The sequence below is a fragment of the Stylophora pistillata genome, chromosome 1 (genome assembly GCF_964205215.1).
Source record: "Stylophora pistillata chromosome 1, jaStyPist1.2, whole genome shotgun sequence".
Lineage (NCBI taxonomy): Eukaryota > Metazoa > Cnidaria > Anthozoa > Scleractinia > Pocilloporidae > Stylophora > Stylophora pistillata.
This window is the reverse complement of record NC_142519.1, coordinates 29,983,215-30,007,312: the sequence shown is the minus strand read 5'-3', so window position 1 is coordinate 30,007,312 and position 24,098 is coordinate 29,983,215. Positions and strand designations below refer to the sequence as shown.

Below are 24,098 nucleotides of genomic sequence, written 5' to 3'. Positions count from 1 at the left end.
CTTTACCCGATTTTCCATTTCTTTTTTCAATAAATTCTGGAAAAACGGAGTAAATTCTGAGGATTCACGCTACAAGAGGATAAGACTCTAAGTTCCCATATGCCATCTTCAACCCGATTTTCCATTCTTTTTTTTCAATGAATTCTGGAGAAACGGGATTAATTCTACGAATTCATCCGCAAGTAGCCAACACGCTAAGCTCCCATATGATGATCTTTACCCCGATTTCCCATTTGATCAGCGAATTCGAGAAAAATGGGGTAAATCGCCTTCATGTTACAAGTGAATAATACCCAAGGTTCCCATATGCCCGAATTTCCATTTTTTTTTTCAGTGAATTTGACAAAAAACGGGGTAAAATCTAAGAGTTCATTCTCCAAATTAATAGATCCAAGTTGCCATAGCCAATCCTTAACCCGATTTTCCATTTTTTTTTTCAATAATTCTAGAAAAAAGGAATGAATTTTGAGAATTCGGCCCACAAGTAGCTCATACTCTAAGTTCCCATATGCCATCTTCACCCCGATTTTCCATTCGATCAATGAATTTTAGAAAAACGAGGTAAATTCTGAGTATTCAGGCTATAAGTGGATAATACCCAAAGTTCCCGTATTATATCTTTTACCCCAATTTTCCATTTTTCAACAAATTATAGAAAAAAGGGGTAAAATCTAAGAATCCATTCTCCAAATGAAATAGATCCCAAGTTGCTATATCCTGTCTTTACCCCGATTTTCAATTTTTTTTCAATGAATTTTGGAGAAACGGGATTAATTCTGCGAATTCATCCGCAAGTGGCTAACACGCTAAGTTCCCAGGCCCATATTATGATCTTTACCCCGATTTTCCATTTGATGAGCGAATTGGAGAAAAATGGGGTAAATTCTGAGCCTTCATGTTACAAGTGAATAATACCCGAGGTTCCCATATGCCCGAATTTCCATCTTTTTTTTCAGTGAATTTTACCAAAAACGGGGTAAAATCTAAGAGTTCATTCTCCGAATTAATAGATCCCAAGTTGCCATAGCCAATTTTCCATAAGTTCCCATATGCCATCTTTACCCCGATTTCCCATTTGATCAGCTAATTCGAGGAGAACGGGGTGAATTCTGAGCCTTCATGTTACAAGTGAATAATATCCGAGGTTCCCATAAGCTATCTTTACCCCGAATTTCCATGTTTTTTTTTTGTGAATTTGACAAAAAACGGGGTGAAGTCTAAGAGTTTATCCTCCGAATTAATAGATCCCAAGTTGCCATAGCCAATTTTCCATAAGTTCCCATATACCATCTTTACCCCGATTTCCCATTTGATCAGCTAATTCGAGGAGAACGGGGTGAATTCTGAGCCTTCATGTTACAAGTGAATAATATCCGAGGTTCCCATAAGCTATCTTTACCCCGAATTTCCATGTTTTTTTTTTGTGAATTTGACAAAAAACGGGGTGAAGTCTAAGAGTTTATCCTCCGAATTAATAGATCCCAAGTTGCCATAGCCAATTTTCCATAAGTTCCCATATACCATCTTTACCCCGATTTCCCATTTGATCAGCTAATTCGAGGAGAACGGGGTGAATTCTGAGCCTTCATGTTACAAGTGAATAATATCCGAGGTTCCCATAAGCTATCTTTACCCCGAATTTCCATGGTTTTTTTTTTGTGAATTTGACAAAAAACGGGGTGAAGTCTAAGAGTTTATCCTCCGAATTAAATAGATCCCAAGTTGCCATAGCCAATCGTTAACCCGATTTTCCATTTTTTTCTTTCAATGAATTCTAGAAAACGGGATGAATTTTGAGAATTCGGCCTCAAGTGGCTAGTACCCTAGGTTCCCATGTGCCATAGTCACCCCAACTTTCCATTTGATCAGTGAATTTCAGAAAAACGAGGTAAATTCTGAGCATTCATGCCACAAGGGGATAATACCCGAAGTTCCCATACGATATCTGTCAATTTTCAATTTTTTTTTTCAACAAATTCTAGGAAAGTGGGGTAAAATCTAAGAATCCATCCTCCCTGATGAAATAGATCCCAAGTTGCTATATCCAGTCTTCAACCTGATTTTCCATTTCTTTTTTCAAAGAATTCAGGAGAAACGGGATTAATTCTGCGAATTCATCCGCAAGTGGCTAACACGCTAAGTTCCCATATGCCATCTTTACCCCGATTTTCCATTTGATCAGCGATCGAATTCGAGTAAAACGGGGTAAATTCTGAGCCTTCATGTTACAGTGAATAATACCCGAAGTGCCCACATACTATCTTTATCCCGAATTTCCAATTTTTTTTTTGAGTGAATTTGACAAAAAATGGGGTGAAGTCGAAGCGTTCATCCTCCCAATTAATTGGAACACAAGTTGCCATAGCCAATCTTTAACCCGATTTTCCATTTTTTTATGAATTCTAGAAAAACGGGATAAATTCTACGAATTCATCCGCAAGTGGCTAACACGCTAAGTTTCCATATGCCATCCGCTTTACCTGGTTTTTCTATTTGATCAGCGAATTCTAGAAAAACAGGGTAAATTCTGTGAAATTCATCCTTTAGGTCCTTAAGGTGGAATGTATCCTAATGACTTGCCATAGCCATCTTTACCCGATTTTCGATTTGATCATTATGTGAATTTGTCGTAAACGGGGTAAATTATGACAAATCCGCCCAAAAGTGCAACAAATCCGACAATAATTTAGAAACAGTACAAGAAAAGAGCAGCTTAAAACAGCGGAACCGACCGTAATGAAATTTAGAGACAGAACTAAAGAAAGTACAGCTAAAATCAGCGGAACCGCAATGAAATCACATCACAATCTACTATTTCAAATTTTCACAATCTACTACTTCAGATTTTGCCATAGAGCAAAAACCTACGATATTGGAAATAAACAACTGAAGGCCAAACTTCTGTGATTGAAGGAAGACTTCGTGACGCAGACAAATTATCACAACTTTGACCTCTCAGTCGATCTCACCTCCAGCAGATCAGCGAAGCGTCAAAAATATACAATTTTATGTCGACGAACCACAATATATGATCTTCAACTATTAAAGAAAATAAAACAATTGTGATATGGGTAAAATGTTTTCATTGAAGTCGCAAGTCGAACAATGACGTCTGTAAATAAAGCAAGACTGCAAATGAAGCGTGAACAATAACGCATCCTTTGGTCAAAAGTCGCTTTGTTATTTACGTAGCAAGTTGCTCTTCTACGTTTAGGACGTTTAGATTAGAAGAACGATACGATCACACGGCGTTAACGAAGGAGCGATAGAACTTCAAGGAAAGTAATGTGAGAGATTGCGAACAACATGTTTTCCTGAGATCAGTTGGAAGTTGCTCATACGTGTCAAATTTTCTACTTATCCCGACCCCCTTGAACGAGCACTTTTGCTTGAAGACATAACTGCAACGGAGCCTCTTAACCAGTCCCAAGCCGCGTGTCGCTCTATAGATCACAGGATGTGATTGGCCATTGTATCACATTATGTCAGAGGACATATCTACAACAAGAGGACATAAGTGCAACGGTACAGCAGTCCGCCATTTTTGATAATGGCGGAGTTTTGCAGCTCATATGCATATGGCGAAAGTCTGGGCCAGTATGCCATGGCCAGTTTTTGCTCTAAATGTGGCACGAAAGTACACACAGGTTAATGATCGTTTCTTTTTTTTTTCTGTGTTTGAAATGTGATTTTATTTTTTATATGAAACCTGATAAACGATGATCGAGTACTACAGCTAAATGAAGTTAGCCTGCTCCATGCAAAAGAGGCAATGAAAACAACAAAGTTTTTAAGAATTACAGTGTAGCTTGTTTACATTGTCTTCTCTGAAATATTTTACTTTCTAGTTGGATATTCATGTGTGCTGTCAAGGCCTTATCTTTATTAACTATTCCCAAAATATTACTGGTGGCCTACCTATTTCACTTGAATTGTTGCAGTATAGACTAGGGTATCAATATAATTAATCCGGGTGCACAGGCACCCCATAATCTTGGTGTTCTTTGAATATTAGCAATACTAAGAAATACTGGGGTACTTGTGCTACCAACAAGCTTGGCAGTTACAAATAGTTTTTAAACATTATATTTTTTTTAGAGTTCAATGTGATACAGAGCGTGGTAATAGAGAAGTATTTTCATTTGGGTTATGATTATAAAACAATCAGAGATCTGCTACATACAGGTCTACCATGGCATCACTATGAGTGTTCCCACTCTTAAAAGGAGACTTCAGGGCTGTAATCATGTGAAAAAGAAAATAAACGTTGATGAAGACTTGATTAGGAACATTATTAGAACATCATCATTTATCAGGTTTTATATAAAATATGAAATCACATTTCAAACACAGAAAAAAAAAGAAAAAGAAACAATCATTAACCTGCATACACTTTCGCGCCACATTTGGGGCAAAAATTGGCCATGACATACTGGCCCAAACTTTCGCCACATGAGCTGCAAAAATTCGCAACTATCAAAAAGGCGGACTGCTACTAGAGAGAAGCCTGGGCTATAGGTACCAGTACTTTGATTTCCATGGAGGAGGCTCATTTCTACGGAGGAGGCTCATTTCTACGGAGGAGGCTCATTTCTACGGAGGAGGCTCATTTCTACAGAGGAGGCTCAGTTCTACGGAGGAGGCTCATTTCTACGGAGGAGGCTCATTTCTAGAAACATGTTTGTTTTACAGTGTGCAGCAGTGGCACCTGTGGGCCACCGCAGAAAACGCTGTGTTTATTTCTAAATTGTAGCAATTTCCCGCGAGAATGTTTCGGTTTCTCTTTACAAAACTTTACTCGACAGCGATGTATTAATTAAAACTGTAGAAATTGTAGGTGAAAACTGAGAAGTCGCATATTTCTACCACGAAAACGAAGCTAGCCCTTTGATGCTAAAATCCAGCTAAAATCCAAGTAAATCTCTGTTCATGAATTGTTAATTAGTTTGAAAACTTGGGCAAGCAGGGAAGTGCCCCGGGCAAGGAAAACTGAAGGGTTACTTGCCCAACGGGCAAGGTGTAATTCAAATATTTTTCGAGCCCTGACGTGCTCCAACGGTACAAATGTTTTATGCATTTTAAGTGATGGTGTTTAATTTGAGACCCTTTTATGAAGCGAAAAGGCTCATTGTTGCATTTAGTGTGTTACGTTACATGGCGTTACTACTGCAAGGACATTTATCACATGTGCTCAATCGTGTTGTAAATCTACTTTCCTAAGTGAAGGAAAATTAACTAATCGCAAGGGTTGTGTGGTAAATCTTCTATCTTGATCATTGAATGAAGGAAAGTTTAATTTTAGGGCAAAGTCACGTGTAGACTGTGATGAGAAACCCCAGGAGCTCGAGCAGTTGAACACACGTTGAAGGGTTGGATTTCGATCGCTAGTTGCCGGCTTCTAATGAAATCCCTGGCATGGTGTACATATTTGAGATTTCAAAAAAAAAAAAATTGCAAATATTGCATTCGCTCCATCCCACTCCAAAAAGGAGCTTTCCAACTATCTAGATAGCCTAAACTAAGAATGAGTAGGCAGTGAATTCAAAGTGTTTGCATCAAAATGTATACTCTCTGGAATACAAGAGACTAGACTACATTAAATTTTAAGATACAATGAAATATATGAAGTTCATATATTTTAGTGTTTAGTATATTAAATTTTGTTCCGAGAAAGTTAATCAGACAAAAGTTCTTGATCGTCATTTCCCGAACTTTTCATCTTGACTTTTAAAAGCCTCATCAGCATCCCCACGATGCTTAGCATTGGCGCCATATTGTTTAAGGCATGCGGGCCCTTCATCCCCTACTTTTTCTTGAATTTCTTTAGCATGGTAAATTCCAGCGTCATTCAGCCGTTTCCCAATTGCACGACCGATGCCAGGGACCTTTTTCGCTGATTTTTGTCCCATAGGTTCAGCTGCAAAGCGTTCTTTCTTATTCATGTCCCTTAAAGAAAAAGGAAAAAAAAAATAAACAGACAGACAATTAGCATTTCAAATCCAACGTAATCCGTGAGTGCAACTTATGCAATACATTTCAATTCAGCACCTGTAATCCTCACGGTATCAACAAACGCTTTTCATTCAACTCATTTATACTTGTTTTCTTTGTTACCACGTTCCCATCAATAGCATAGCGCGAATTTTCTGCCTATAAACAACCCATAACCCTCAATTCCTCCATTTACTCTGACGAAGTGCTAATGTTTGTAACGTCAGCTTAGAATCTCTATATGTCGCGAATGCCCCCGTTTGCAATGATGATCCACGACAAATCTTACAGTATATTTGGATCACGCTTTTTATCACGAAGAGAATCTCCAAGTCACAGTTCACAGTACATCCATGTGTTGAGTTAAGTCCCGAATTAGTGGAGAAACTTAAGCTCTACCCTGACAATAGAAAAATGATATCCTGCAATTCTAGAACGGGTTTGTCACTCAATCCTGACTTAACAAAGACAACGCGCTATTTCCAACACTCGGTGGTAAATAGGTCAACTAGATGATAAACCAAATTATCTTGCAACTCCCCTCAACGGCGCAACACCACAGTTTCATTGGAGACTCACCCCTTTTATTTTTGATTCCAAGATTGCAGAAGAGTTTCGATTTCCCGCTTCGAAAAGAAGCCGCGACTAAAGGATATTTTTTCTTCTTTGTCACTACGTCCATCAAAAGCTATCAAGTCTCAGATCGTCTCTGATAATTTCTTAAAGTTTTGTTTCCCAGATATCTTAAGTTAACGAAAGACTTTGGGGTATTATAGTTCAATCCTAATGCTCCAGAATGTTTGCAAGGATCAACAAGGATTCAAAATTTGCTGTCATGAAACTTTGGATGTCGGTCGTGTGAAGTGCGAATATCAAGAAAAGCTAGTTTGAAATTTATTTTGAAAAAGGAAAGTTTATGCTTTAAGTTTATCCCTATAATTTTTTACCCAAATAACCCATATCCCGAGAACCCTTCACAGGGCCTCGTCCTTTAAAACTTCCGAGTGTAGAAGTATTAAGGCTGTGTATTAAGGCTGCCCTCCTCGGCGCTCTGTGAGCTTCGTGAGGTGTCCTCGTGCGATTCATCCATTTCAGGGGCGGCATTATTTAAATCGCTCATCCTGATGTTTTCGCTGAAATTTGTGGAAAAATAAAAATCATGGACTTCCACCTACCTTAAACTTGGAATTTTTGTCGAAAGGATTCCAAAGGAGCGCAGGATTGTGGATATTTTCCTTGTATTAACAAGTAGAAAATAAAAGTTTGAAGATCTAAACTAGCAAACCAACACTGACCAGCTGCATGCGCGCGCATCTCATGTGACTCCGTAGTGACGTAACTGATGACAGGATAGAATAAACATTACCTTTTAAGGTGGTCTTCCACTCAAAAATTTGTATTTTTTGTCAAAAAACTTTCATTTTGAAAATGGTGCTTTTTGGTATCTTTAACCATTACTCTTTCATTCTACAGCTTCCTTTTTTCCATATTCAGGAGGTAAAGTCAAAAATTTTGCTAAATTCCTTAGCGAGTATGAATTTTCACCTTAGCAACGACCATAGCAACGGTTTGTTTATGAAAACAAAACGCAGTTGCAGTCAAAAGGAAACGACGGAATTTCTCCTGGGACCCCTCCCTGGTTATTCCCGTTGTTTATTGACATTTCAATCAGGCATACATGCAGTGAGTTACGAGCACCCAAAATGGCGGATGACATGTGGCGACACTATTTCCCAACTTATCATCCACCATTTTGGTCGTATTCGTTCACTCTATTCCTATTGCGATTTTGCTTGATAATTTATTTATCAATGCCACCAAAGGCTCGTTCTGGTTACACAAAAAAGCGTAAATATCGTGGAAACCAGTACTCTACTGAATCGAAGCGTTCGAAGAAGGAAAAAACGAGTGTCAGCACCAAAGGTCTTGGGAAAGAATGTTCAGCTTCTGCCCGCAAGATTCCAGCAGGTCTGACCACCGCATCTTCTGAGGGTATCAAGGAGTGTAAGGAGTCAATCATAAGTGGATTTCGGTTTGTAGATATGAGAATTTTGTCTTCTGTGATGGAATGTATGCCATGCAAAGAATGCTTTGTTTGTGATTTAATTTTACAAGAGCAAGCTATGAAACGCAAAGGTTGTGCCTCGAATCTTCGTTTGCTTTGCTGCTCGTGTGGTTGGTCTATGGAATTCTTTACTTCAGCTCAAATAGGCCGTTTCTTTGAAGTAAACAGAAGATTTGTGTATGCTTCAAGATCTGTTGGTTGTGGACGTGCGGCAGGTAAGAGGTTTTGTGGACTTATGAACATGCCGCCACCTCCTAGACCTACACCATATGCTCGCCATAATAAAGAAATACTCCGAGCAGTAAAGAAGATCTCACTGGAGACAATGCGTGATACTGCAAGAGAGATTCACGATATCAAGCCAGGTTCAGATGAGGGCATAGCAAGATGTGGAGTGTCTGTTGATGGAACATGGCAGAGAAGAGGCTTTTCTTCTTTAAATGGCTGTGTGAGTGCTATTAGCATGGATACAGGGAAAGTGGTAGATGTTGAGCCCCTAAGCAAAGTTTGTATCAAGTGCAGGGAGCATGAAAATGATCCTGACACCCCAGAAACTACTGCATGGAGAGCAGACCACAGAGCCTCTTGCAAGGCAAACTTTAAGGGTTCAGCACCAGCTATGGAACCAGAAGGCGCCCTTCGAATGTTTCAAAGGTCAGTAAATCTTTTCCATTTAAGGCAGTTTTATTGTTGATTAACATCTAAATAAACTATGTACTAAATTATTGTTGCTGCCGTTATACATTCACAGAAATCTGAGATTAAATTTTAACTTTCAGTTTTCATAGTTTCTCTGGTCCCCTCTGTGACAATCTAAATAAATGACTAATTCCCCCCAAATGTGGAAGAAGTTGTTTGGAAATAGTTTGATTTAAAACAATCATTAGCTGTTCTGTCCATTAGAAGTCCTCAGTGAACTGAGTTATATTAAGCTGGGGAGCTATCCATGATATTCTCCTCTGAATTGTCCCCTCCGTGACATGCAAAATACTGTGGAATGACCCTAACACAACATACACCTTATCAACAGGTAAAGCCTTGACACATCATCAAGAATTTCAAATCGATCTGTTAGGGAAGGTATCTGAAGTAATTGATTGGGTTGTTAGGTTTTGGAGGAAGATATTTTTCTCAGCCAAAAATAATAAAGTCCACATACCAAGGCAAGAATACCAAACAAGGCATGAGGAATAATGGTGTAGTGATCCTTGAGTCTATCACACAGAAATTCACAAAACAATGCCACTGAAAAAAGAAACAAAGAAACTTATTAATAATTAACTTGACATCGAAACTCATTGTAAGATAGGGCCTCTCATCTTCCTGCTCCTCTGCTCTCTTGCTCCAAGGGGCACAAAGATGAGAGACCCTGAGAACAAGGTTGGCCAGTGATCAGATGGTCCTTGGATTCTCTTCTGCTTAAAGAATTCTTACAGTGCTCTATTTTCTGTCAGCTCTTATCACTAGAGTTACCCCTCAAAAACTTGTAGCAAGTTAATAAATTTTTTTTCTATTTTTGAACTGAGATCCTTAAGTCAACAGCATCTCATGGATGGATGGTGGTACTCACAGTAACCATGGCTTCTCCCACAGACTGTGGCACCTTTTCACTCTCACTTTTTATTTTTCATGAATTTTATACCAGGTGGAGCAAAAAAAATCTGATCTGAGTTTAGATTCTATTAAACCATTTTAAATTTATGCTTAATTTCATTTTATAATGTACATTTTTGCAATCAGTGTATTAACCTCTCTGGTTGCAATCCCTTCTTGTTGCAAACAGAAAGAGTATGCTCTGTTTCTAAATCACCCAGCTCTCCCTTGAGAGCACTTACTGTTTAATGAAAACAGAATTTACTTTCCCATTGGGTAAAATCAGTGGGAGAACTTGCCATAGGTCAGAAAAGTGTGGGCAGATCATAAAATTAGTTTTTAGATATAAATACCACCCTAACTATATTGACAGAGCAAAATTAACACTTGGTCAAAATAAGTTAAAGCAAAGAGCCTATAACAGGCTCATATTCTAAAGATTTTACTATAACAACCTTCTTTTTCTTTAAATTGAAACCCAACAAGGCGATGCACGACTTCAGACAACAACCGCACACCATGGCACCTCTTATCTACATCAGTACTGGTCAACTGCGGCCTAAACATGGATATAAAAATACAAGTAAATCAAAACTATTATAAAATTCTTAGTTGGGTCTGGTTATCAGCAACCTGGTTTGAGATATAAATGGAGTGTGTGTGCGTCATGATTGTGAGTGGACAGTGTAATATATCATTTTCATAGGCCTCTTGCAGGTTATGTAACCAAACAGTACACATATCATTTTCACATGCTTTTACACAGACTGTTGGGTTCATTATCTCTTGATGGAAGCAAAAAGTAACTGTTAACTGTCACCTGTTATGTTTTTATGATTATACTAGAAAAATGGCTATTTTCGTTCTCAAGTGATGTCATTCTTTTCATTCATTGATCAAGAGACTTAAGGTTGTCCAATCCGATCTCCACCTTATGGTCGTCCGGTGTTGTTTGTCACATATATGATCACAGACCAAATTTGACTCAATTCAGTCCTGTTATCATTATAAATAATACTGGTTAGCGGTTGAGTACCTTGAAACTGACTCTACCCAGCCCTATTATTATTGTAAATAACACTCACCAATGCCCGAATATATTCCGCGCGCCTTAAATATACACTTGGATAAGATGATGGCATCGTGAATCGAATAAGCATTCTTTAAAAAATCGAGAAACAAGGGATTTTGAATGTTCTATTCTTTTTTTACCTTTAAAATTCATGAAAAGGAAAAATTTGGGCAAGAGTACGATTTAACCCCATATATTAATTATGTATTTAGACTAGTAGGCTTTGTTTTTAAAGTTTTGTTGTGAAAGACAAAGAAGTGGAATGCATGATTAATGTATGGGATTATATGGTACTCTTTCCAAAATTTGTTTAGCTAAGTATAACAGATTACATAACCTCGAATTACTACACTCAATGCATAATTATGGATGAACGCTTACTAACCCTAGTTCTTCAACAAAAGCAACAAGATCTAGGTTTCCGGAGCGTACGTCTGCAAGAAATATTTTTGGACCATCAATATAATGGAAAGCAGGACAGATGCACTAAAATTGCCTTACCTTTCACGATCCTAGAAAGTTGTTGTTCAACATTTGCTTCCAACATGTTTTCACTGCCTCCGTCCGCCATGTTGGAAAATCGCCATGTGCTGTGATGCGAGGGGACTGGGCCTAATACAGGTATGCAACGCGTTTCGACTAGTAAGTGCGAAGGAATGTTCAACTTCTGTGGTAAGAGTAATCTATGCTAGCGGGAGCCATGTTAGTTGCCGACGCTCTAAGTATTATAACTGTCATTTGAAATAAGTAACTGTGAAAATTCAATGGAACTGTACAATCAAAGGGTTTACCAACGCTCACAAAAATTTTGAAAGACGTTCACACAATTTACTGGATGTAAGGACCACCTGAGATGATTGAAACCACAGTTTACTTCAGTCCACGCAGGAATTTAATTAATTTCGGAAGTAGGCGTATATTAGGAAGTAAGTAGGTGGAGGGAAATGTAATTTGATATATTCTGAATGTGTAGAAGCGTTTTCCGTACGTATTTGTTGCGTACTCTATCGTTCTCAAGGACAAAAGCAAGCAGTGTTTTTTTAGCACGTAATTTGAGACCGGTATTGGAGAGCGTCGGATTCGTTGTACGTCGTAGTTTGAAGCCTTTCAAAGATTTCTATGGCCACTTTGATCCTTCCTCAACAGCTCTGTCTGAACGCGCTCAAACGCGCAGGGCTCGAAAAAACCGCCGTCCGGTCGTCCGGGACAAGTAGATTTTCCCTTCGGGCAAGTAACTTCCTCTCCTTCCATGCCCGACGGGCAAGGACCCAGTGGGCAAGCCGTTCGCCGACTAAATTTTTCATAACGATTTTGAGAAGAAAAGGTAAGCTTTAGGCCCAATGGTAATCAAGTGTTTAGATGAAGCTTGACGAAAATTACTATTTACAGCGTTGTTTTGTTGATTGCGTAACGCGCGCTCACGGCTCAGAAGTGGTTCCCTAGCACGTGATCAAAATCTTCCCCGATCAAATTTCCTTCCAGGATAAAAATAGCCGCGTTGGGAACTATAACTTCAGTTTTGTCATCCGTTCGCTATACTGTTTCGATTCGCCGCTTTTTTTAAGAACTAAAATTATCAACATGATCATTCATGAAATGTCACTCAAATGAGTTTCCGGAAACATTAAATACAAATGGCATTATGCAAGCTTTGTCCTGTGTATTTTTCCTATGGTTTTGCAGTTGGTAAAAATTTTACCAGAGTCTTATCTTCTATTATCCGTCGGCAAAACGTAGAAGTCAGTAAATGTGACCGATTTTGCCCGAGAAATTTTATTGTCTGAAGCTTGGACTTATCAGGAGAGTTTCCTTTACAGCTGGATTACACCCGATGTTGTGAAACCATTTGTGTATGTAACCTTTCAGGGCAAAGTCACGTGTAGACTGTGATGAGAAACCCTAGGAGCTCGAGCAGTTGAACACACGTTGAAGGGTTAAACAATCAGAGTATTTATTAGAAAAAGCGGCGGATCTTCGTTTTGGTAGGGGGTCTTCGTTTTGGGGGTCTTCGTTTTAGTGACTACCAGTACGTATACTTCTCTCCTGCAGAAATAACTCCAGAGTTATGTTTCTCAAAACCCTCATCTAGGTTTCCTCTAATCTTGGAGGGTATTTTGAAACTCTACGTTTTTACTAAACGTGGAGCGAGACAAATTCGTTCTTAAGAGGCGTGGGGCTTCTTTTACAAATCCCATATTTACGCTTGGTGGAAAAAGTTCGTTCATTACCAAGGTCTCTGTCTCTTTAATATGCGTTTGCATGTCAGGGGTCAATTCCCTGTTAAAATAGCTCGTGTCTAGAAATATAATTTCTGACTCTGAAATCATTCATCCCGCCATCGGTTACGAGTGTAACTGTTGCCAATTGTGTCGAGATTCTTAAGCAGATTGCAGTTTCGAATTTTTCTCAATAACGTCAGTTGCCTCCTAAGAACGAATTTGTCACGGATGAATGACCGGAGTCGCGCAAGCCCTTCAAATTTTTCAACTGTCGAAGGAACGGGAACAGACAGTGAATCTCCATTAAAATCCACCTATATTCACGCTATCTCGCTGCCATCAGACAAGTTCACTCCAACGCGTCAAGATGCAAATGACTCAATTTTTGTTTTACGACCATGAAGCAACTCAATCAGAGTGCGCACACCGCCTGGTCGGCTCCGTTGTGGTGAGTAGCCGTTAGAGTTCTATCGCTAGTTGCCGGCTTCTAATGAAATCCCTGGCATGGTGTACATATTTGAGATTTAAAAAAAAAACAATTTGCAAATATTGCATTCGCTCCATCCCACTCTAAAAAGGAGCTTTCCAACTATCTAGCTAGCTAGATAGCCTAAACTAAGAATGAGTAGGGAGTGAATTCGAAGTGTTTGCATCAAAATGTATACTCTCTAGAATACAAGAGACTAGACTACATTAAATTTTGTTGCGAGAAAGTTAATCAGACTAAATTTCTTGATCGTCATTCCATGTAGTTTTCATCTTGATTTTTAAGAGCCTCGTCAACATTCCTACGATGCCTAGCGTTGGCTCCATATCTTTGAAGGTATGCGGGCCCTTCATGTCCCACTTTTTCTTTAACTTGTTTTGCTCGGAAAATTCCGTCGTCGTTCAGCCGTTTCCCAATTGCACGACCGATGCCAGGGAGCTTTTTAACTGTTTTATATCCCATAGGTTCAGCTGCAAAGCGTTCTTTCTTATTCATGGCTCTTAAAGAAAAAGGAAAAAAAAAATAAACAGACAATTAGCATTTCAAATCCAAGGTAATCCAACATGGTGATCAAGAAGGGTAAATTTTTGTTCCAGAGTCTTACAGCTTTCCATGCTGTCAAAATGTAGGGAAACTGAAGGCTGCAGACTAACATACAGAGTACTTTACTTATATTGAATAGGAAGATTAGTGTCTTTATCATCTTTCTCTACGTCACTGAGGTGTTCTCAGAATCGGTCGCCTAGTCATCTCTTAATTCCTGTTTCGCCGATGTATAACATTTTTCCGTGAGTGCAACTTATTCAATACATTTCAATTCAGCACTCGTAATCCTCACGGTATCAACAAACGCTTTTCATTCAACTCATTTATACTTGTTTTCTTTGTTACCACGTTCCCATCAATAGCATTGCTCGAATTTTCTACCTATAAACAACCCATAACCCTCAATTCCTCCATTTACTCTGACGAAGTGCTAACGTTTGTAACGTCAGCTTAGAATCTCTATATGTCGCGAATGCCCCCGTTTGCAATGATGATCCACGACAAATCTTACAGTATATTTGGATCACGCTTTTTATCACGAAGAGAATCTACAAGTCACAGTTCACAGTACATCCATGTGTTGAGTTAAGTCCCGAATGAATGGAGAAAATTAAGCTCTACCCTTACAATAGAAAAATTATATCCTGCAATTCTAGAACGGGTTTGTCACTCAATCCTGACTTAACAAAGACAACGCGCTATTTCCGACACTTGGTGGTAAATTGGTCAACTAGATGATAAACCAAATTATGTTGCAACTCCCCTCAATGGCGCAACACCACAGTTTCATTGGAGACTCATCCCTTTTATTTTTGATTCCAAGATTGCGGAAGAGTTTCGATTTCCCGATTCGAAAAGAAGCCGCGACTAAAGGACATTTTTTCTTCTTTGTCACTACGTCCATCAAAAGCTATCAAGTCTCAGATCGTCTCTAATAATTTCTTAAAGTTTTGTTTCCCAGATATCTTAAGTGAACGAAAGACTTTGGGGTATTATAGTTCAATCCTAATACTCCAGAATGTTTGCAAGGATCAACAAGGATTCAAAATTTGTCGTCATGAAACTTTGGATGTCGGTTGTGTGAAGTGCGAATATCAAGAAAAGCTAGTTTGAAATTTATTTTGAAAGAGGAAAGTTTATGCTTTAAGTTTATCCCTATAATTTTTTACCCAAATAACCCATATCCCAAGAACCCTTCAGAGGGCCTCGTCCTTTAAAACTTCCGAGTGTAGAAGTTTGTGCGGAGGACGGAGCTAGCACACGATTTTAGGCAAAGAATGGAGGAGGAGAAAGAGAGTTTCTGTAAAGATGAGCCAAATGTGTATTACAAGGACAATGAAACAATCCCAAAGAAGTATCCTTACATTCTGAAAAGTTGCTGATGATTACTTTGACCACTGCTCATGTTACTCGGTCGCCGAAAAAACTTTGAAACCACGTGCTTTCTTTACTCTCAATCCCTATTTTCTTGCCGCAAGGGCTTATGGGTAAACACACTCACGGCTACTCATGGGTCACGGACCTCACAATCAAGCACAAGGGGTAAATTTTTTGGCTCCTATGAAACGATAAATTAAGACAACATGAAAACAAATTCATTATTTTTATTTATATCTTCATAACAGATGAGCATCACATATTGACATTCCTATCTTAGCAGTATGCAAGAAGTTTGTCACTACATATCTAGTTAACCAGCCTAACCTTGAAGAAGTCTCCTGTACAGCTCCGTGGAAGAGCGTCCGAAGCACTGACCGGACAGATTTCTCGACTTGACGACAAATCAATCAGTGAACAAAGGAACAGTTTTCTTTTTCATTTACTTCTCAGACACACTCCCTTATTTGCGGAAAGTGAACAAAAACAACCCACTGAAGAACAATGAAGAACAATTGAAAAATGTTCCGCCAAACTCAGTCGCCTCTTTTGTGCTCTTCATCATTGAATTTTCCTCCATCGCATTTATCGCTTTCGTTGAAGTTTCTGCACGATGAAGTCACGAGATATCGATCGTGTTATTGATAAATCCTATTTTCTCAACATTTTGAGCATAAATGAAATGGAAGAGTATGAAGAATGCGTTTGGAACCTCTATACTCTACTGATATGCCATAACACCGCTCTAGTGATGCAAAATCAGAGACAAAGATCTACCTAACCAACTGAGGGCCACTGAGATATCTACGCTGTTCGTCGGGCACTGGAAGCGAGATCTCAATGACAACTTGAACAGGGCACCACTCCCATATTTACCATCATTTCGGTCTGATTGGAGGAGAAATACGTCAGTTTTCCGATTGATACATGATTGGTTCAGACAATCGAGACTGAAAGACGAATCCTTTAGCTGTGTTGCACGTCACATGATGGCATGCCAAGTTTCGCTGAAGCTATCATGAAATTTTTTTACATACATACATAGAACACTCTCATAAATGGCCGCCGGATTAATATTCTTTTGTTTAAATTTCAATTAGCCCTTCTTACCTCGTTCTCCAGTACAAAATTCAAAAGAATACATTATCTCAAGCGAGGCCAGAAGGGCTAATTCAAATTTAAACAAAAGAATATTAATCCGGCAGCCATTTATGAAAGTGGTCTATACATACATACTTTATTGACTTTCCCCAAAGGAGGCTTTTCGAAGACAATATACTAGAGTTACTAATAACAAATAAGAATAACAAGGACTAAAATACGATCCCCGGAAAAACAGTGACTAAGAATAAGAATAGCAATGACTAAAATACGGTCCCAAGACTCATGACATATACTAAGAAGGTTCTAAAAATTATAATAATATACAGTATAAATAGAAAATTACAATTCTTTGAGTAGGTTCTGATGTGCCTGCCACTGTTAACAGAAAAAAAAGTAGAATTTACTTTTGGGATCATGCTCTAACGCAAAGTACATGCCAACTTAATTTCCGGAAAATTTTTCCATACCACATTCCAAGAATTTTATTCCCATGCGCAGTGTGCCACTGAACTTTGTAGTTGTGAATGAAAAAAAATATTTTTCCAGCTGCTGACGCACTTCAATCTAATAGCTGGCTTCCAAATTCTGGGCTACCATAATTGTCATGGCATGCATAAACTTGCCTATCGTCTGGTTGGCTGCCAAAATAATGAGCTTATTTAATGTCAGATTGCAAGGGTTCCAATAAAAACCGGTTACCGGCGGGTCTACCGCCGTCTGTTTGGACTTCATTCATGAAAATAAAAAGTGATATTAGTGGTCACAGCCGCCTATTGAACCTTCAGTGGCCGCTTATAACTAATGTTATTGAAACCCCTGGAGTGTATCATTATCATTTCTGCACGCGATTTCAGGTAATTAGTAAGTCAGGGGTCGAATGCATGAATTTAACAATTGGTTCATACGTCAGCGTGCGTTCATCGAGATATGAAGCGCGTGGGAAGTTTCGAGAGCACGAAAGATACATTTCCAACGCTGTAGTTTATGTATAAAGGGCAGAAATTCCCTCTCCTACGCTTCAATGCGTTGTTTATTTCGTTTCGGAAAATTATTTAATGAGGCAGTAGCCTTATCTCCTTGGCATGCCTGTAACATATTTGATGATATTGACGACAATTACTGGATGGCTGAAACCGTGTACAAAGGCATTAGAGCAGATTTTTTAACACAGAGAAAAGTAAGGGTACGAAGAAAGTCACTACCATGGGTAAATGGTGCTATACGCAAACTTATGAATCAGAGGTACAAACAGCTACGCAAGTCCCAAAAAACTGGAAACCAGCAGACAAGGAAGAAATATATGCTTTTGAGGAACAAAGTCAGTAGACTCATGAGGAAAACAGAAGCAGAGTATTGGAAAGATCAGTTAAGCAATGTAGTAGAGGGATCCTGCGATTTCTGGAAGATCGTGAAGCAGATTTCCAGGAAAGAGAATAATGGTAAGAAAACTGGTCCTGTGCGAAACGAGCATGGCAGCTTAGTTCACGAGGATAAAGATAAAGCAGATGCTTTAAACTTTTTCTTTGCTACGATGGGTGAGAAGCCCTAAATTTTCAACTGTCAAGTGGTTCACCTTTAACTTTTATTATAGAGTTACTCCAACTATTGATGAGATACCCCTCCAAGACAGGCATTTTCTGCATAAATTAAAAAATGTCAACATTAGAAAAGCACATGATCCCGACAATATTACCTCAAAGGAAATGAAGATTATCCATACTGAGATCAGCCACTGCATAGCCAACATCAGCAGAATGGAAAGTGGATGGAAAGTTGGCAAAGTCACAACTGTCTATAAAAGTGGTGCGAAGGAGGAATGTGGTAATTATAGACCCTTAACAATGCTAAGTATTCCAAGTAAAATTACCGAGTCAGTTATATGTGAGTTCTTAGATCAACATTCAGAATTGGTCTTACAAGAGAACCAGTGGGGTTACAGAAAGGGCCTTTCATCTGAGACAGTGTTGCTGTACTTGACTCAATATCCTTGGCTACAAAATGCAAACCTGCGGCCCTAGGCGGCAACCTTCTGGAGTGGTTACTAAGCTACTTAATATTAATGAGCCTCCTGCGCTCCCTCCTCCGTAGAAATCAAAGTACTGGTACCTATAGCCCAGGCTTCTCTCTAGTAGCAGTCCGCCATTTTTGATAATGGCGGATTTTTGAAGCTCATATGCATATGGCGAAAGTCTGGGCCAGTATGCCATGGCCAGTTTTTGCCCCAAATGTGGCAGGAAAGTACACGCAGGTTAATGATCGTTTCTTTTCTTCTGTGTTTGAAATGTGATTTTATATTTTATATGAAACCTGATAAACGATGATCGAGTACTACAGCTAAATGAAGTTAGCCTGCTCCATGCAAAAGAGGCAATGAAAACAACAAAGTTTTTAAGAATTACAGTGTAGCTTGTTTACATTGTCTTCTCTGAAATATTTTACTTTCTAGTTGGATATTCATGTGTGCTGTCAAGGCCTTATCTTTATTAACTATTCCCAAAATATTACTGGTGGCCTACCTATTTTTCACTTGTATTGTTGCAGTATAGACTAGGGTATTAATATAATTAATCCGGGTGCACACGCACCCCATAATCTTGGTGTTCTTTGAATATTAGCAATACTAAGAAATACTGGGGTACTTGTGCTACCAACAAGCTTGGCAGTTACAAATAGTTTTTAAACATTATTTTTTTTTAGAGTTCAATGTGATACAGAGGGTGGTAAATAGAGAAGTATTTCCATTTGGGTTATGATTATAAAACAATCACAGATCTGCTACATACAGGTTTACCATGGCATCACTCTGAGTGTTCCCACTCTTAAAAGGAGACTTCAGGGCTGTAATCATGTGAAAAAGAAAATTAACGTTGATGAAGACTTGATTAGGAACATCATTAGAACATCATCGTTTATCAGGTTTTATATAAAATATGAAATCACATTTCAAACACAGAAAAAAAGAAAAAGAAACAATCATTAACCTACATGCACTTTCACGCCACATTTGGGGCAAAAATTGGCCATGACATACTGGCCCAAACTTTCACCACATGAGCTGCAAAAATTCGCCACTATCAAAAATGGTGGACTGCTACTAGAGAGAAGCCTGGGCTTTAGGTAACAGTACTTTGATTTCCACGGAGGAGGCTCATTTATATGGAGGAGGCTCATTTCTACGGAGGAAGCAGATTTCTACAGAGGAGGCTCATTTCTACGGAGGAAGTGGATTTCTACAGAGGAGGCTCATTTCTAAGCAACAGGCTTATATTTGTATGGAAAACAAGAACAACTGCAAAGAGAAAGAAAGGTTTTAATTAGAAACGAGTTTGTTTTACGGTGAGCAGCAGTGGCACCTGTGGGCCACCGTAGAGATCTATAGTTGGTGCGATTCAAATAAAAATTGACCTCATATAAAGGTAAATCGGAAGTGCTGATTTTGCAGAAGCATAGTCTTGTTGGGCCCTTGCCTCCTGTCAAGTGTGATAACACAATCATTGAATACACCAGCACCACTAAATGCCTGGGTGTGGTTATTGATAACAAACTGCTGTAGAAACAACCAGTGAATAAAGTATCCAAATTGTACGGACACCAGATCAGTATACTGAAAAGAATGTGACAGCTCCCATCCAAGGTACTGGAGGAAACATACTTTAAGACCATCATCCCGCAAGTTACCTTCTCCATATTAGTATGGGGAAGCTGCTCTCCTGCTACATTTGTACAAATTGAAGAATTGCACATAAAAGCTGCTAAAATAATTCCTAAGGTACCAAAGAACATTATGGATTGTGATGTACTACAGTATGTATGCTGGCAAAACCTTGGACATACAAGTGTAAATTGGCTGTCGAGATGTTCAAAGCGAAAAATATGTTAAGTAGACTTTCCTCACACGTTCAATCCACGGAGTCACGACACCAAGGAAAACTGATGGTAATACCTTGAAAGAAATTGGATTTAGGTAGAGACAGTGCTTTATTTAGAGGTCTTGTTGTTTGGAACTGTTTGGATAAAGCAGCTCGTGACTGTGAGAACATTGGAACTTTTAAATATATAGCACTATAGTCACTACAGAAAGTTTCTTTTGTGAAAGGAACATGCACAAATAACAGCAAGGATCTCCAAACTCTTATATATTACTAAATATTATGATAAATGTTTTGTTTCTCAGTTTCTTCCTAATTTCAAACTTCATTTGTATCACTGATCTTATCTATGGAATTCATGCGGTTTTATCTATGTATTAATTTTTATATTGTGTGATTGTAAATTGTTTTGATAACAGCAGGTCCACATCAGCTATTTTTAGCTGCCTCAATTTAACCTGCTATACCAAATAAAGTGTATGTATGTATGTATGTATGTATTTCACCATGCTTCAATGATCTTGTCTCAGATTGGTCAAAAACTGACAGGTGAATTCATGCATGGAAATAAAGTTAGAGTTTCGAAACGAGATGAAACCATTGTTTTGTTTTCCCTTTCTCTGGGTTCTTCCTCAGGAATTATAAAAATCCATTCCCAAAGAAAAAGTAGGCAGATCTTCATCGGCTTGTTTGCTTGTTGCCATGTCTAGTTTAACTTTTTTGCAAAGTTTTTCCCGTTTTTTACTGAAAAATGCTAAAGTCACTCACGAGAAAAAATTTTTTTCGTGAGGCATTTGTTTGCTGACGTCACCAGCGTGCACAATGGAAAATTGAAGCACACTCACGCTATTGAATTTGATTGCATGAATTTACAAGCTATGTTATAATAGAATTTGGTTTGCTTAAATTTTCAAATGATATGTCCATATCTATATTGAGACTCCAGAAAAGTTGATGGCTTTCAATAGATATATGATTTGTTTCGCCGATTGAGAGTGAGAGATGCATCACCTGATTGCATAAGAAGTTTTTGTCTCTGGTTATCATTAGATTTAGTCTTTCCTAATGCAATCGCCTCTGCCAACAGAAAAAAATCCAAACTCACTTCGAGTCTTGATACAATAATGAAGCACTGACATGAAATGCGCGCCATCTACATTTCCGAGAAACACACCAGATTACCAGATTCCAAGAACTTGTTTCCATGAACAGCATGCTATTGATCTAACTTTCTATTGGGGTCGAAAAAAAATTATATTTACTCACTACCAGACAAGTTATCAGAATGGCTGACTTCCAATTTCTGGGTGGTGATGATTTACATGGCGTGCCAACATTCTCTATCATTTTGTGAAACATTTTGAGAATACAGTATTCGATGTATGCTTAAAATCAGTCATTATTTTTTATCCCCTGAGAGGGGGAGGGTGGGAGGGGAATCGGAGGATTTTTGGAGGGTTTATTATATTCAGGGGGAACGGAAGGGGATCGTATTGGCCATTTCCTAACATTTCAACAATCCGATATCATTGTCCTTTCTTCCACTTATCATATGCTGACTATTTAGTCAGCAAGTCAGTTTGGTGTTGAGGAATGTTAATCAACACAGAAACGGTTGAATGATCCTAAACGTCAGTATGCATTGAGCGATCGTTACGTCCTCTTACTGAATGTTTTTGTCGCTAACTGGGTTGATTTATTAAATGCAAGGGGGCTGGGTTATAATAGATACGAACCACCTTCATCTACAATTAGACTTGGGTCAATTCCGACAATTTGCCCTTGGCATTTTTAAGCGCAAAGCATTTTTGAAAATTGAGAAGCTAGGAGTCCATAATACTCCGCTGTTTGTCAAAAAGCCATGTGTAGCCTCGCTATAATAAGGCAAAATTAACCTCATAATTCCCAAAATAGTCAAAATATTGCACAATCACAAAAAAAAAGAAGAAAAAAAAGCACTGTAAAGGGGACTCTTTAAACGTATGGGGCCATTCCATTTAATATCTGCACCCCCCTATTGAAGGCCTAGGATTTCTTAGGGGGAGGGGTGGTCAATGCTATATTTTTTCTTAAGGGGTTGAACCATATTTCTGAGAGGGGTTGCCATAAAGTACCCTTGACAGAAATTCTCACGAGTAGTTTCTGAAGGGGGTTCAATTGGTTTGCTTGATAGCTACATAAAATTCTGAAGGGGGTAATTTCAGGCAATTCTGAAGGGGGTTAAAAAATTTATTTTCTGGAGGGGTGTTACAGGAACGCCTTCAAAAGGGGGGGTGTGGATTTTAAATGGAATGGCCCATGGAAAGTTTTGACACCAGTTCTAAGTTTCTGGAGCACACATCTGCACGAAAACAATAAACTCGGACCATTTAAAGAAACAGAAAAAAAAATTAGGATCAAAACTCTGTCATCTTTGACAGACCCAGAAAGTTGGTGCCCCACACTCACTTCCAATCAATGTTTTCATTACTATCGTCCACCATTTTGGAAATTTGCCGTGTGACAAAGTAGAGGGATTGGGCTCATTACAGGTCTGTAACGCGTCTAGAAAAATGCAGTCCTCCACAGTGGCAAGTGTAATCTCTACATGTGACAGGGATATGTTTAACTGATGTACCGGTTTTACCATTTGTAGCAATGACGGTTTCTGACAGTTTAAGGACTAAAGTTATTGGAAACAAGTTCTTGCTAAAATTTCAGTAAAACTTTATGTTGGTGTTTACACTCCAAGCATGTACAAACTTACAGTATAATGGGCGGGAACAAAATGTAATGGCTATTAGCGGTGTTTTAAACTACAGAGTGCTTTTTTCCTGACACGATGTCAGTTCTCATCAGGTAAAATATGTGCAAAGTTTATAAATTTAATTATAAGTAGTTGTCACTCCATCCTCGCATGGCGTTGTAACAATCACTGCGCTGCTTACTGTTGGCTGCAAATTCCATAAGCCACCCACAGAACTTCTCCTCATCTTGTTTCAAAACCAGGAACATCCCAAAAACTTCAAATGCGTAAGTAATTCCTTTCCTTCCCATATTTTCACCAATTACGCTACCTATTCCAGGAATCTTTGTAACATCTTTCTTCCCAATAGGTTCATTCATAAAGTCATTGTGCTTCTTCGAGGTTGAGCTCATTGTTCTTGAAAAAAAAAAAAAAAGAAGTAAAAAGACGATTTGTGTTACATATTTAATAAATCGATCACGATGTTCCATTTCTAACAGCCTGTCATTACCCACCAATCAGAATGCTGTGTTTGTGGGTGAACGCTCCTTATTAGCAAAATAATAGCATCCCAGCAGGCTGTTCTTCTTCTTTGCAGTTGCACCGCGCCAGCTTCGCTCAACGCTTCGAATCACACTAGCTTTGCTGCTTGTACCACACCTAATAAAACCTTGCTGGTAGGCTAAGAGTTAAGGCTTATAAACTGTGCACAAGGAATGGAAGTTATGTCAAATCATCATTACTCCGGTTGTGCTGTGCGACAATTTGTCCAGAATGGTCATTAAAATACTTGACAATTTAACGCATTTTGGAAAAACTTCATGGTCTGTAGGGCAAGTTATGAAAATGACTATCATCGAAAATGCAAGTTCAGTAAACAAAGGAATATACACAGCCTAAGTTAAACCAACAGGGCAGAAAAAGTTCGCTGCTGAGTCAAGGAGTGCCTTGTTCGACCCATGTTCCGTTTATTTGAGTTTTATTAACAAAATCATTCGCGTTGCTTTCCTTGTTTTAATTATTTGTTGTAAAACGTCGATCCAGAACAAT

General features: G+C 38.7%; 1 protein-coding gene and 2 long non-coding RNA genes across 3 annotated transcripts in view; all 3 read right to left on the bottom strand.

The window, feature by feature from the left end:
- Window positions 1-5,549: 5,549 nt before the first annotated feature.
- On the bottom strand, window positions 5,550-11,412 carry LOC111338971 (MMS19 nucleotide excision repair protein homolog). Its single transcript, XM_088756338.1, has 6 exons — window positions 11,223-11,412; window positions 11,107-11,155; window positions 10,105-10,208; window positions 9,216-9,301; window positions 7,167-7,977; window positions 5,550-5,946 (listed from the first exon to the last, which is right to left on the bottom strand). Exons 1-5 carry the CDS (start codon window positions 11,290-11,292, stop codon window positions 7,903-7,905), a joined length of 384 nt encoding a protein of 127 aa, XP_088612464.1. The 5' UTR covers window positions 11,293-11,412; the 3' UTR covers window positions 5,550-5,946; window positions 7,167-7,902.
- A 1,821-nt stretch (window positions 11,413-13,233) lies between these two features.
- LOC148742028 (uncharacterized) lies at window positions 13,234-15,475 on the bottom strand. Its single transcript, XR_015999814.1, has 2 exons — window positions 15,338-15,475; window positions 13,234-13,926 (listed from the first exon to the last, which is right to left on the bottom strand). It is a non-coding gene; the product is annotated as an uncharacterized LOC148742028 (long non-coding RNA).
- Window positions 15,476-23,005: 7,530 nt separating this feature from the next.
- LOC148742027 (uncharacterized) overlaps window positions 23,006-24,098 on the bottom strand; it is a 2,982-nt gene continuing 1,889 nt past the window's right edge. Inside the window, exon 2 of the long non-coding RNA XR_015999835.1 lies at window positions 23,006-23,465. This is a non-coding gene — a long non-coding RNA (uncharacterized LOC148742027). The remainder of the gene's footprint in view (window positions 23,466-24,098) is intronic.